Consider the following 12,883-nt stretch of genomic DNA (forward strand, 5'->3'; position numbering starts at 1 on the left):
GGTCTCCCACTGAAAGCGGAGGGAGTGGCCCATCATACTGCAGGGTTACACTCTTCAAGTGGACCATAAAATCTAGTCCTAGGAGTATTGGCGCGCAAAGGTGCGGTAACACAAGGAGCTTGAAGTTCTCGTAGACTGTGTCCTGCACCGTCAGATTGACCACGCAACTCCCTAGCACGGTGACAGACCGGGACCTTGACGCCATCGAAATTGTCTGCTTGACAGTCCGAATCTGGAGACCACACCGCTTAACGGTGTCAGGGTGAATGAAGCTCTCCGTGCTCCCGCTGTCAAACAAACAATAAATCGGGCGTTTGTTTACCTGTATGTCCATCATGGACTTGTCGAGTCTGTGAGGCTTGGCCTGGTCCAGGATGATCGACGCCACCGTTGGTTCGTGGGCGCAACTGCAGGCGGCTGAGATGGTTGATGACGACCCCTGCTGGTCATTCGCGGTCGGTGCCGACCAAAATGGCTGCCCCCATAGATCGCACGTGAATGATGGCGCCAAAACCTGCGACCCCTGCAGGTCGCACGTGTCTTGCGACTCCGTCGTTCGGAATGGCGACGTTCTGGAATCGCACGTGGCAGAAGACCTTGAAGATGCAGAAGACAAGGAGGCCGGCTCCGGGGAGTCACACACCGCACTGCTGTTCTTGGATGGAAGTTTGGACTGGCATACCTTGGAATAGTGCCCCTTCTTGCCGCAAGCAGAGCACAACACCGCTTTAGCTGGACATCGCTGCCGAGGGTGTTTCACCCCCCACAGAAGTAACACCGCGGGCCACCTGGAGCTGCTGCCGTCGTCAGGTCCGAGGCTGGGAACGCGATCGCGCAGTTTTTCGGTCCCGCTGAATGAAGTGGGGTCTGTGACTGCCCCTGCCACGCTGTCTCCACGTGGTCGTCGGGGTACATCGCCAGACTTTTGGAGGCCGTTTCTCGAGCGTCAGCTAACTCTATGGATTTAGTGAGATCGAGGTTACCTTGCTCCAACAGCCGAAGGCGGATGTACGACGAGCCGATTCCCGCCACGAACGCATCTCGAGCTAGGTCGTTCATGTACTGGTCTGCCAACACTGCCTTGCAGTTGCAGGCTCTGGCTAGCTTTTGAAGCTCGCACGCGTACTGTTCCGTCGTTTTGCCGGGCTGCCGCCATCAAGTGGCTAGGAGGTATTGAGCATGCATCTCGTTCGGCAGTTTGTTGTATCGCTTCTTGAGAAGCTCGAGGGCCCCTTTGTAGTTGGTGGCCCCACGGATCGCTAGGTATACAGCGTCGCTTACCCTCGCGTGGAGGACCCGGAGTCTGTCGGCGGCGTCGTTGACCGCTGTGGAGGCGTCGAGGTAATCCTGGAAACACTTCAACCAGTGGCCGAAAGTGTTCGAAGCTCCTGCCGCATGTGGGTCCAACGTAAGCCGTTCGGGTTTAAGCATTTGCTCCATGTTTTTTTTGTCGTTTTTTTCCAAAAAAAAGAATTTGCTTGTTGGCAATAAAATTGATGCGCGATATAACACACGAGAGGCTGGGTGTACTCGGGAAATAAAGGCTTTTATTGCCAACAATAACAGAGCTACCATATACAGTATACGATCCCAGACTAAAGGGTCACCAGGCAGAGCAGTGACCTTTATACCTCTCCCAGGAGGCGGAGCCAACTGGGGTGTACCATAGGACTATATTAACAGGTAGAACAGCCCAACCCTAACCCCAACAGTAACATATCTACAGACTCATAGTACTGGCCAGACCATGGCTCAGCACTACCTGGTGGGAACCAACAATGGTTCACCACAATTACATAGATTGCATTTTCTTGCTTTGCTGAGAATGAAGTTGGCGTGCTCCAATCAGGTAAAGTAAAAGGAAAGTTTACTTATTAGTCACAAGTAAGGCTTACATTATCACTGCAATGAAGTTACTGACAAAATTAAGCTAGTTGACGATCTTCCACTGTGTTTCAACAAGGCAGTAAAAAAACACACCTATTTTGTTACAATATCCTTTTATTAAGCCCACAGTAAACGACCATCCCCCTCCACTGACAGCCTTGCGTTGTAAGGGGAGGGGGAGAGACACAGGAGTTATTAAGGTGTCAGTTTTTTTCATCCCCCTTTATGATAGTGACCTTCAAGCACAAATGACCAGGGAATCTTTTGGTGTTTTGAGGAAATGTTTGTGATGGCTTATTGAGAATTATATTTCTAACTTAATGTGTGTGCTTTATTTGAGATTGTTGTTTTTATTCACTAGACTCTAGTCAGTCGAAATAGTTCAAAATAATTCTATTAACATAAATTTTAATGGTGCAGTAGTTTGAAAAGTAGCAAATTGTATTAAAAATAGCTGAAGTTGACATTGTTCAGTAGTAACTACCTCAAATGCCTTGCATCGAGACTATGCCACCAAAATAAATTGCCAGTTGTTTGAATTTCTATATACTGATCTTTGTCTGGAGTTTGGATTGAGGGGGTGGGGGAAGAGAGATTTTGCCACTGTAAATGATTTTGGTGCATAAGATTATGAGAGGTATGGATAAGGTGAATAGGAAGCAGCTGTTGGAGCATAGTTTTAGGGTGAAGGGCAGGAGATTCAAAGGGGATTTAAGAAAAAACATTTCACTCAGAAGGTGGAATGCACTGCCTGAGAAAGTTGTGGAGGCTGGAAACTTTACAACCTTAAAGTATTTGGATAGGCACTTGAAATATAACATTCAAGGAGATGTGACAAGTGCTGGAAAATGGGATTAGTGCAACTTTAATGTAAGTTGTTGTCTGTGCAGATTTGATGGGCCGAAGGACCTTTTCTGCGTTGTACGACTCTGACAATTCTCGGCACTTAACATGAGATTAATGTGAAGTACCCTTGCCCTCTTTGCATACCGGGAATGTGATTTGAAAGTTAGTTATTTTGAAGTAATCTTTCAATAACTAATCTAATGTGATTCCTATATTTGAAAAGAAAAGTGGAACGAACTCAGGGAACTATAGACGAGTTATCCTTATGCTGGTGGTATGAAAGCCCATGCAATCTTTCAGAAACTGAAAATATAACAGCATAGATTTCAAAAGGTCATGCTTTTGCAAGAACCTTACTGAATGTTTTTGAATAAGAACAGAAAAAGTATTTACAGGTAATATATTAAATGTAATATGTTTGGGATGAGATTTTGCTGGAAATTGGCAAAGGTTGATAGCGGGCCGGAAAAGCAGCATTGGCACGACAGACTATAAATGGTGGCTTTCTCTGCCGTATGGTGCAGAACGTGGGGAACAAAAACAAGGGGCAAATCACATGATGTATTGCTGGCGGGGTGGCCTCTGATTTGCCCGCCCTGCCAGCAACGTAATCATTTCAGGATCAGGGCACCATTTTTAAAGACCACCCCAGTGCAAAGGAGTTCACCATAGAAACCCACCTGCACCTCTATCCTCTGGCACTGCCCCCGGCACTGTCTGAGCAGTGCGCAAGCATGACGCTGTCCACCTGAGCGGTGCACTCACCTGAAGTCTGCTTGCCACGTGCATGCCTTGGGAGACCAGTTCTCATAGCTCCTCCATTCTTAAAGTTGCAAAGCCAATGTGCGGAGTGGACCGGACGGACCCGAATCCGTCTCCTTGGTTGCTCCAAAAAAAAAATTAAATTTGAATCCAATTCAGGACCCCACAAGAGGGACAAACAAGATCCAAACTGACAGGGTAAGGCTGATGCTTGACATAGCCATTCTGCTGTCACACAGAATGGATGGATTTTCTGATGGCGTATGTTTCTGGTGTAGGGCCTGATAGTGAAATGTTAATGAATGCAAATGATGATCCCGATGCTGAACGTCACCTGTTTATGACAACATAAAACGCATTTGGCTGCTCTCGCAATATTTTTCACTCCTGTTGCCGAACCTGGCAATGTGATCAGAAATGGAAAATCCTGGCCTTGAGCTTTTGAGAAGGCCTTCATAGAGGTCCTGCTTACAGACTTGAGGCTCAGGTTAGGGTAGGTGAAGTCAGGAGGCTAATAGCAGAATGGATAGCAAGCTAACTACGAAACAGATAGATGCTAAAGCTGGCAAAAGCTGCTGAGACCACATTTGTTCACCCTTGGTTTAAAATTTGAAATTGCAAATCAGAAGTACTTTATTAAAATTTGCAGTTAGCACCAAATTTGGTGGGTTTCTAGTTACTACAGAGAAAAATTGAGAAAAATATATATGAAAGCATTAATCTCGCCCTCACTGGAATAAGGTGTGGTGCCAGAGGATTGGAGAACTGTTAATGCTCTACCTTCATTTAAAAAGGGAGCAAAGGATAAACCAAATAATTAAGGACAATCAGTCTAACCTCAGTAGTGGGCAAATTTTTGAAATCAATTCTGTAAGAAAGAATAAACTGTCACTGAGAAAGGCAAGGATTAATCAAAGATAGTCAGCTTAGAGTGGACAGAAACAGTGTTTTTCTAAATTGGCAGGCAGTGAATAGTGGAGTGCTGGAAGATCAGTGCTGGGCCCCAGCTATTTACAATCTATATCAATGACTTAGATGAAGAGTGATGCATCCAAGTTTGCTGATGATAAGCTAGGTGGAAAAGTAAGCTGTGGCAAGGACATGCACTGAGAGGCTGCAAAGTGATATCGTCAGATTAAGTGAGTGATGGCAGATAAAGTACAATGTAGGGAAGTGTGAAATTATTCACTTTGGTCATCAAAACAGAAGAGGAGAATATTTTTTAAATGATGTGAAACTTCTAAGTGTTGATGCCTGAAGACTCTTGGCTGTGCTTAATGAACGCAGTAAGCTGGCATGCAGGTTCTGCAAGCAATTGGGAAGGTAAATGGCATGTTGGCCTTTAAATAAAGGCTGCAATTGTACAGGGCTTTTCGTGGGAACACATCTGGAATACTGGACAGAATTCTCCCCAAAAAATTGTAAATGTTGAATTCACAGGAAAACTGGAGTAATTCACGCTGTTTTTTTCAGTGGGAGTTCATACTAGAATCTCCCACATTCTGTGCAATGCAGAGGCCACCAGCGTGAATATCATTAGATTTCAGGGGGCGGGGTTTCAATCCCAGGCCCGCTAATTACATTTAAATTATATTTAAACAAAGATTTAAATAATTTACCTGTCTTCCCACTGGTTTTCAGCACAAATTTGACAGCACCGAAAATCTGGTGCTGGCAAATGCGCTTGCGGCGGGAACGCATGCGCGAATCCCACGCATGGACAGCCGCGAGATTCTCCCACCCCGCTGTGCTAGAAAATTAGTGCAGCAGGATGAGAGAATCACGCCCACTGTGTGCAGTTTTGATTTTCACATTTAAGAAAGGATATACTTGTATTGGAGATGGTACAGCGAATGTTCACGAAATTAGTCCGTGGGATGAGGGGTTTGTTCTATGTTGCGAGGCTAAATAAATTGGACTTGTATCCGCTGAAGAATAATGAGAGGTGATTTTTATTGAAACGTCCAAAATTCTGAAGGGGCTTGATAGGGTAGATGTTGAGAGATTGTTTCTGCTGGCTGGGGCATCTAAAATATGGGGACACAGTCTCAGGATAAGGGGCCGACCATTTAGGACTGAGATCTCTTAGAATCGTAGAAACCCTACAGCACAGAGAAAGGCCATTCGGCCCATCGAGTCTGCACCGACCACGATCCCACCCAGGCCCTACCCCCATATCCACCCACTGATCCCTCTAACCTACGCATCCCAGGACACTAAGGGCAATTTTAGCATGGCCAATCAACCTAACCCGCACATCTTTGAGATGACTTCACTCAAAGGCTTGTGAACCTTTGGAATTCTTTACTACAGATGGTTGTGGATGCTCTATCACTGAAAACATTTAAGGCTGGGATAGACAGATTTTTTTGTCTCAGGTAATTAAGGGATAAGGGGACTGGGTGGGAGAATAGAGTTGAAACCTAGGATCATATTGAATAGTGGAGGGTGGGGATGTTCTTGATATTGTTAAGGTTCAGGTCAGGAACTCCAATGTGTTTTATGGAACCTGCCTGGATCAGAAGTTTTGCACCTTGAATTTGGTTAGGATAAGCATGATATCTTTCACCTCGGGTATGATTCAAATGACCAGTAAGTAGCTTTTTCCAAACAAAGTTTATTTAAGAATATAGTTTGCATGTATGGAAAGAAAATTAGCAATAACTTTTATCAATTACAAACAAAAACAAAACAACCATGATAATCTATAACCCTTAACAAGTATATCCAAGATGTCCCAATCAAACAAAAGCTTCCTTCAGAAAACCCTTCCACAGGTTTAACACAACAAAGACTAATGCTCACATGATACTGGAACGGAGTCCATTGGTTGAAGAATTGAAAATCCTGACTTCTCAGCTTGCAAGTTCTAGCAGTCTTATGGATACACTCAGAACAGCTTCTCAGAACACCAGGGAGGGACTCTTGGTCAAGCCACCAACAGCAGATTTTCTACTCCAGGAAGGCTTTCAGTTTGGGGATTTTCACAACTTCATTGCAGTGTGAATGTAAGCCTACTTGTGACTAATACATAAATTTTACTTTACTTTAACCAGCAGTATTTCCCAAAACCAGGGAGAGAGGGAGAGGCACTTCTTTCCAGCTTGATGTCCCTTCTAAAACTAGAACCTGCAGTTCAGAACTGAAAATGAAAGATCTCCTGTCACCTGACTAGCAAATATTCTTCCTCCTAACAATGCAGGGTCATAAAACTGATTCCCAAAGTAAAAATTTAAAAAAACATTTAAGTCACTTAAAGAGCAATAAAAGGGCTCCCGGTAGACAACCCCGGGAGCAATGACATTAGCTAAGGTACAGCAAACATGATTTTTAAAAAAACTCATAAAGGTGCACTAACGTCACAATATGTAGACAGAGTATAATGTAGGGAAATGTGAAATTGTCCATTTTGGCAGGGAAAATTTAAAAAATGCATTCATTAAATAATGAGAGATTATAGCGCTCTGAGGTGCAGAGGGATCTGGGTGTCCTAGTACATGAATCGCAATGCAGGTTCAGCAGATAATTACTTATTGAGAGGGTAATTGAATACAAAAATAGGGAGGTTATGTTTCAGTTGTTACAGGGTACCACTGAGATCACATTTAGGGAAGGATGTAAATGCGTGGGAAGCAGTTCAGAGAAGATTTACTAGACCGCTAATATCTGGAATTGGCAGGTTGTCTTATGAGGAAAGGTTGGACAAGCGAGGCTTGTATCTGCTGGAGTTTACCAGAGTCATAGATTACTTAACTGGAACATCAAAGATCTTGAGGGGTCTTAATAGTGTGGATGTGGAGAGGATGTTTCCTCTGAGAGAATCTAGAACTAGAGGTCACTGTTTAAATATAACAGGTCACCCATTTAAAACCATGGGCGGCACGGTAGCACAGTGGTTAGCACTGCTGCTTCACAGCTCCAGGGACCTGGGTTCGATTCCCGGCTCGGATCACTGTCTGTGTGGAGTTTGCACATTCTCCTCGTGTCTGCGTGGGTTTCCTCCGGGTGCTCCGGTTTCCTCCCACAGTCCAAAGATGTGCAGGTTAGGTTGATTGGCCATGCTAAAATTGCCCCTTAGTGTCCTGAGATGTGTAGGTTAGAGGGATTAGCGGGTAAAATATGTAAGGATATGGGGATAGGGCCTGGGTGGGATTGTGGTCAGTGCAGACTCGATGGGCTGAATGGCCTCTTTCTGCACTGTAGGGTTCTATGGTTCAGTGGGAAAACATAGATGTGGCGAAATATTTTCTCTGAGGTTCATGAGTCTTTGGAACTCTCTTCCTGAAAAGGTGTTGGAAATAGTTGGTGGAATTTTCCAGTTGCACTCTCCCCAAAACCGGAAAATCCCACCTGAGGTCAACAGACCTTTCCATGGTCCATCCCTCCCCCGCTCCAATTCCCATTGCGGGCGCAACAGGAACATTCGCCCCAGAGTCTTTGAATATTCTTAAGGCAGATGTGGATTGATTCTTGGTAAACATTAAGTTATCGGCGGTAGGCAAGATACAGATTTGAAGTTACTATCAGATCAGTCATAACCTTAATTAAATGGCAGGCAGGTTTGAGGGGCCGAATGTCCTACTCCTGCTCTTTGTGTGTATGTTCATCTTTAATTGCATCTTTTTTGAATGTGTGGTGTGGGACTGACTTGTGTGAGACTTTTAGATTTTTGCGGCGAGTGTGTGAATAAGTAATCCTCCTTATTTAAATCCATTAAAGTCTGCTGCTGTTTCTTTAAAATTGACCACACGCTAAAGTGGGTTTAGGAACATTCCTTTACTCTTCCATAACAATGACACATATTGTGGGCAGCAAAGGAAGGGAATTGCGGATTTAAGTTTATTTGTCCTCTCCTATCCGTGACTGTGAGCAATCTGAACCTATTAGTGGACAATCCTCCTCCTGGCCCACGCAAAGTTCAAAGAAAAACTTACCATGGTCTCTCCTGGTCAGTTGATTTCACTTCTCTTGCTGCTGCTGGGCAGGAGAACACCCAGTTCTCGCCTTACATGAAGATAAAAAGTTGCATCATGACACTGATGACATTAGTTGACTGTAACCTTCAGATGTGAAATAGGTTTCCAGCAGCTTTTAGCGATAGCCTTGCCCAGGACCTGAATTGCTGCAATAAATAACAGTTTGCTGGGGAAGTCATGGTGAGTTAAATGCACACACTGGTGTTGGTGTGCTTTTTGTTAAATAAGCAGCGTCTGGTGGCAAGACAGTGATGCGCAGTGAGTTGTGAATTGCCACAAATTATTGAATGGTTTGACCCTTAGCCTCATGAAGATGGGAGCTCAGCATCAGTCTCCACAAGTTTCACAATATTGTTGCACTTGCACTTTTCAAATAAAATAAAATTTGGCACAGGAAGTTGGGACTGGTATTTAATGATGCAAGGAGTTTTTTAAGGATGAGATTTACATTCCTGTTGGACCTTGGTGACCCAGAAAAGGATGAGGTGAAACTCTAGAGTCTCATTCTTGCAGGTAATGAATGAATTATTCCTAGAGGTTTATTAAGTTTAAAAATTCTTATTTCCTGTCTTTTCTGATCCATTTTTAAATTTATTCTTTCATGGAGTGTGTGTGTTGCTGGCTTGGCCATAATTGTGCTTAAGCTATCTCTAATTGCCCTTGAGAAGATGGTGGTGAACCGCCACCTTGAACTGCTCATGAGGTGTAGGTACACCCACAATGTTGTTAGGAAGGGAGTTCCACGGTTTTGATCCAGCGACAAGTGAAGGAATAGTGACATGGTTCCAAATCAGGTTGGTTGCCTGGAGGCAAACCTGCAGGTGGTGGTGTTCTGTAATTTATCTGCAGCCTTTTCTTTTGAGGTGGCAGAGGTTGCAGGTTCTGGTAGTTACTGTGGAAGAAACTTTTGTGAGATGCATGCGCTGCCAGTGTGCTGCCAAGAGTGCAGTGCCAATCCAAGTGGGCTGTTTTGTCCTGGATGGTGTTGAGCTTCTTGAAAGTTGTTGGAACTGCACTCACCCAGGCAAGTGAAAAGTATTCCGCCACATTCCTGATATGATCCTTGTAGACAGGCCTTGGCGAGTCAATAGGTGAGTTCCTTGCAGTGGGATACCAGCTCTTATAGCCACAGCATTTATATGACTGGTCCAGTTCTGTTTCAGGTCAATGTAACCCCAAGATATTAATAGAGGGGGATTCAGTGATGGCAACACCATTCAATGTCAAGGGGAGATGGTTGGAACTCTCTTGTTGGAGATGGTCATTGCTTGGCATTGTGTGACATTAATGTTACTTGCCAGTTATCAGGGCAAGCCTGAATGTTGTGCAGTTCTTGCTGCATATGTACACGGACTGCTCTTCCTCTTTGATTTCTCTTTATAGATCTATCTATCTTCTCTATTGTTCCTATTTCTTGGTTTACATAGAAACCCTACAGTGCAGAAGAAGGCCATTCAGCCCATCGAGTCTGCACCGGCAACAATCCCATCCCAGGCCCTATCCCCACAACCCCACACATTTACCCCGCTAATCCCTCTAATCTGCACATCCCAGGACACTATGGGCATTTTAGCATGGCCAATCAACCTAACACGCACATCTTTGGAGTATGGGAGGAAACTGGAGCACCTGAAAGGAACCCATGCAGATGCAGGGAGAATGTGCAAACTCCACACAGACAATGACCCAAGTCGCGAATCGAGCCCTGGTCCCTGTAGCTGTGAGGCAGCAATGCTAACCACCATGCCACCCCAAGAAGACTGAAGAGAGAGACTTGTTGTTGTTCTTTGCCAAGGACACAGATGCTCATTGACCACCCTGGAAAATCCAGAAATCGGCAATGCAAAAGTTGTTTGAGTTTAAGGGTAAGGGATAGAAAACTCAAATTTTAGGGTGCCCGCTCCAGCAAAATCAGGCCCATTATGAAAATCGGGAAGTAATATATTAGTGTTTGAATGGAGAGCTAAATCTGGGTGTGCTGAAACAAAGTTTGTCAAGAACAACTGAAGTTGACATGAATGAACAAATCGGAACATAAGCTTAATTGCGTCCTTTCAAGACTTGAAGATTCAGTGATGTTTGTACAATTTTTAAGCATCTTAAATGCTTTTAGAGTTGTACTTTTGAGGATCATATTTTGAGGACACATAAAGATCATTCCAGGGAGTGTAAATAGGAAAAGATTTTGAGAGATAGTTACATTGCTATTTTATTACGTTTTTAAAATACTACTACTTTGCCTTGATAGAGAAAAAGCAAATAGAATGCAAAGTCAGTACAGTGGAACCCCGATTTAACGCGACCCGATTTAGCGCGAATTTGGATATAATGCGATGAATCATTGGACCCTTTTTTTCCGCTCAAATTTAGCAGGACCCCAATTTAGCACGATCCTGCTTTTTTCGCGATAACGTTTTATGGACCCCAACCATCGCGCTACAACGGGGCCGCACTGTACTTGTTTATTTTCTTTGCCTATTGTGAAGCTGTCTAACTTTGTGTCCCAGTGTAATGGGGTGGGGACATTTCAAAGGAAACCTCAGACGTTTGTTGGTTTTAAACATCATGGCTAATCCCTTGCAACCTGCTAGGCTACGCAGTGGGGGGTTATTGTGCTGAGGGAAACAGTGTCTAGCAGCGGAAGATAATCACTTGTCTGCTTTTGTGACCCTATCGTTGAACTATTCCCCTCTGCTGGTTACCTCATTACATTGCTGACCTTTTACTCTGATGGCTTCTTATGACTCATGCTCATAGGTAGACAGAGCCTTTTTAAAAATGGGTTTTGTTTACACAGGATATATCTCAGGAAGGCTATGGAACTCGCACTGTGCCGCCATTGACACCTAGCAAGCCCAACCATGAAGATTTGAACTTGTTACAGCAGGAGAGACCATCAAGTTTGCCCGTAAGTGACTCATGATGCTGCTTGTAACCTGTAACACAACTGAAGTTCACTGTTTAGAGCTGCTATTAAAAACTTAGTATTCTGTTAGATCATAGAGTCCCAGAGCACAGAAGGCAGCCATTTGGCTCATTGTACCTGTGCCAGCTATGTTAAAGAACTATCCAATTAGTCCCATTCTCCTACTTTTTCTTCATAGCCCTGCAACTTTTCTCTCCAAGTATTGTTATCTAGCTCCCCTTGAAAGTTACTATTGAATCTACTTTCTCCACGCTTTCAGGCAGTGCATTTTGGATCATAACAGCTTGCTAAATAAAAAAAAATTCTCATCTGTTGTCTGATGCCTTTGCCTGCATGGGCGGCACAGTGGAAAGCACTGCTGCCTCACAGCGCCAGAGACCTAGGTTCGATTCCAGCTTGGGCCACTGTCTGTGAGGGTCTGCACGTTCTCCCTGTGTCTGCGTGAGTTTCCTCCGGGTGTTCCTGTTTCCTCCTACAGTCCAAACGACGTGCTGGTTAGGTGCATTGGCCATGCTAAATTCTCCCTCAATGTACCTGAACAGGTGCTAGAGAAAACTAGGGGATTTTCACCGTAACTTCATTGTTAATGTAAGCTTACTTGTAATACTAATAAATAAACTTAAATCTGTGTCTTCTCTTTACCAACTCTCGTGCCACTAAAAAGACCTTAGACAAAAACCCTCATAATTCTGAACATTGCAATTAAATCTCCCCTTAACCTTCACTGCTCTGAGGTGAACAATGTATTTTTTTATTCATTCTTGTGAGGGTTATTGCCCATCTCTGATTGCCTTTGAGAAGTTGGTGCTGAGCCATATTCTCAAACCACTTCGGTCCTTGTGATGTAGATATACCCACAGTGTTCATCAGAGAGAATGTTCCAGGATTCTGACCCAGTGACAGGGAAGGAACAGTAGTATAGTTTCAAAACAGAATGGTGTGTGACTTGGATAGGACCTTGCACGTGTTCCCATGTGTCCGTTGCACTTACCGTTTTGGATGGCAGAGGGTGTGAGTTTGAAATGTGGTATTGATGAGGACCTGCTAAGTTGCTGCCATGGATTGTGTAGATGGTACTCACGTTTGACACTGTGGCTGTTGTTGAAGGGAGCGGATGTTGTTGGAGTCACCCTCTTCTAGGCACGTGGGAAGTATTCATCATGTGCCTGACTTGGGCGTTGTAGATGGTTGACAGGCTTTGGGGTGTGAATAATTTGCTGTAGGATTCTCTGCCTGTAATTTACTCTTATAGCCACATTATTTATGTGGCCGGTCCAGTTAGGTTTCTGGTCAGTGGTGACTCATAGCACTGTTTATGTTTAGAGTTTCAACAATGGTGATGCCATTGATTCATGAGAATGTCATATTTTATTGGAGATAGCCATTGCCTGACCGTGTGGCACAAATGTTACTTACTACTTATCAACCCAAGCCTGAATGTTTTCCAGGTCATATTGCTTGCAGACATGGACTGTTTGAGTACCTG

The 12,883-nt window shown here is 44.2% G+C and overlaps 1 protein-coding gene across 4 annotated transcripts in view; it reads left to right on the top strand.

Annotated features, from left to right (window-relative positions):
- Positions 1-12,883, top strand: part of LOC144504532 (AT-rich interactive domain-containing protein 1B-like) — a 602,681-nt gene that overhangs the window by 213,728 nt on the left and 376,070 nt on the right. For all 4 annotated transcript variants that reach the window (XM_078229967.1, XM_078229969.1, XM_078229968.1 and 1 more), the window contains exon 4: positions 11,269-11,379. In XM_078229967.1, coding sequence (XP_078086093.1) covers positions 11,269-11,379 — 111 coding nt within the window. The remainder of the gene's footprint in view (positions 1-11,268; positions 11,380-12,883) is intronic.

This window comes from Mustelus asterias, chromosome 15 (assembly GCF_964213995.1).
Source record: "Mustelus asterias chromosome 15, sMusAst1.hap1.1, whole genome shotgun sequence".
NCBI lineage: Eukaryota > Metazoa > Chordata > Chondrichthyes > Carcharhiniformes > Triakidae > Mustelus > Mustelus asterias.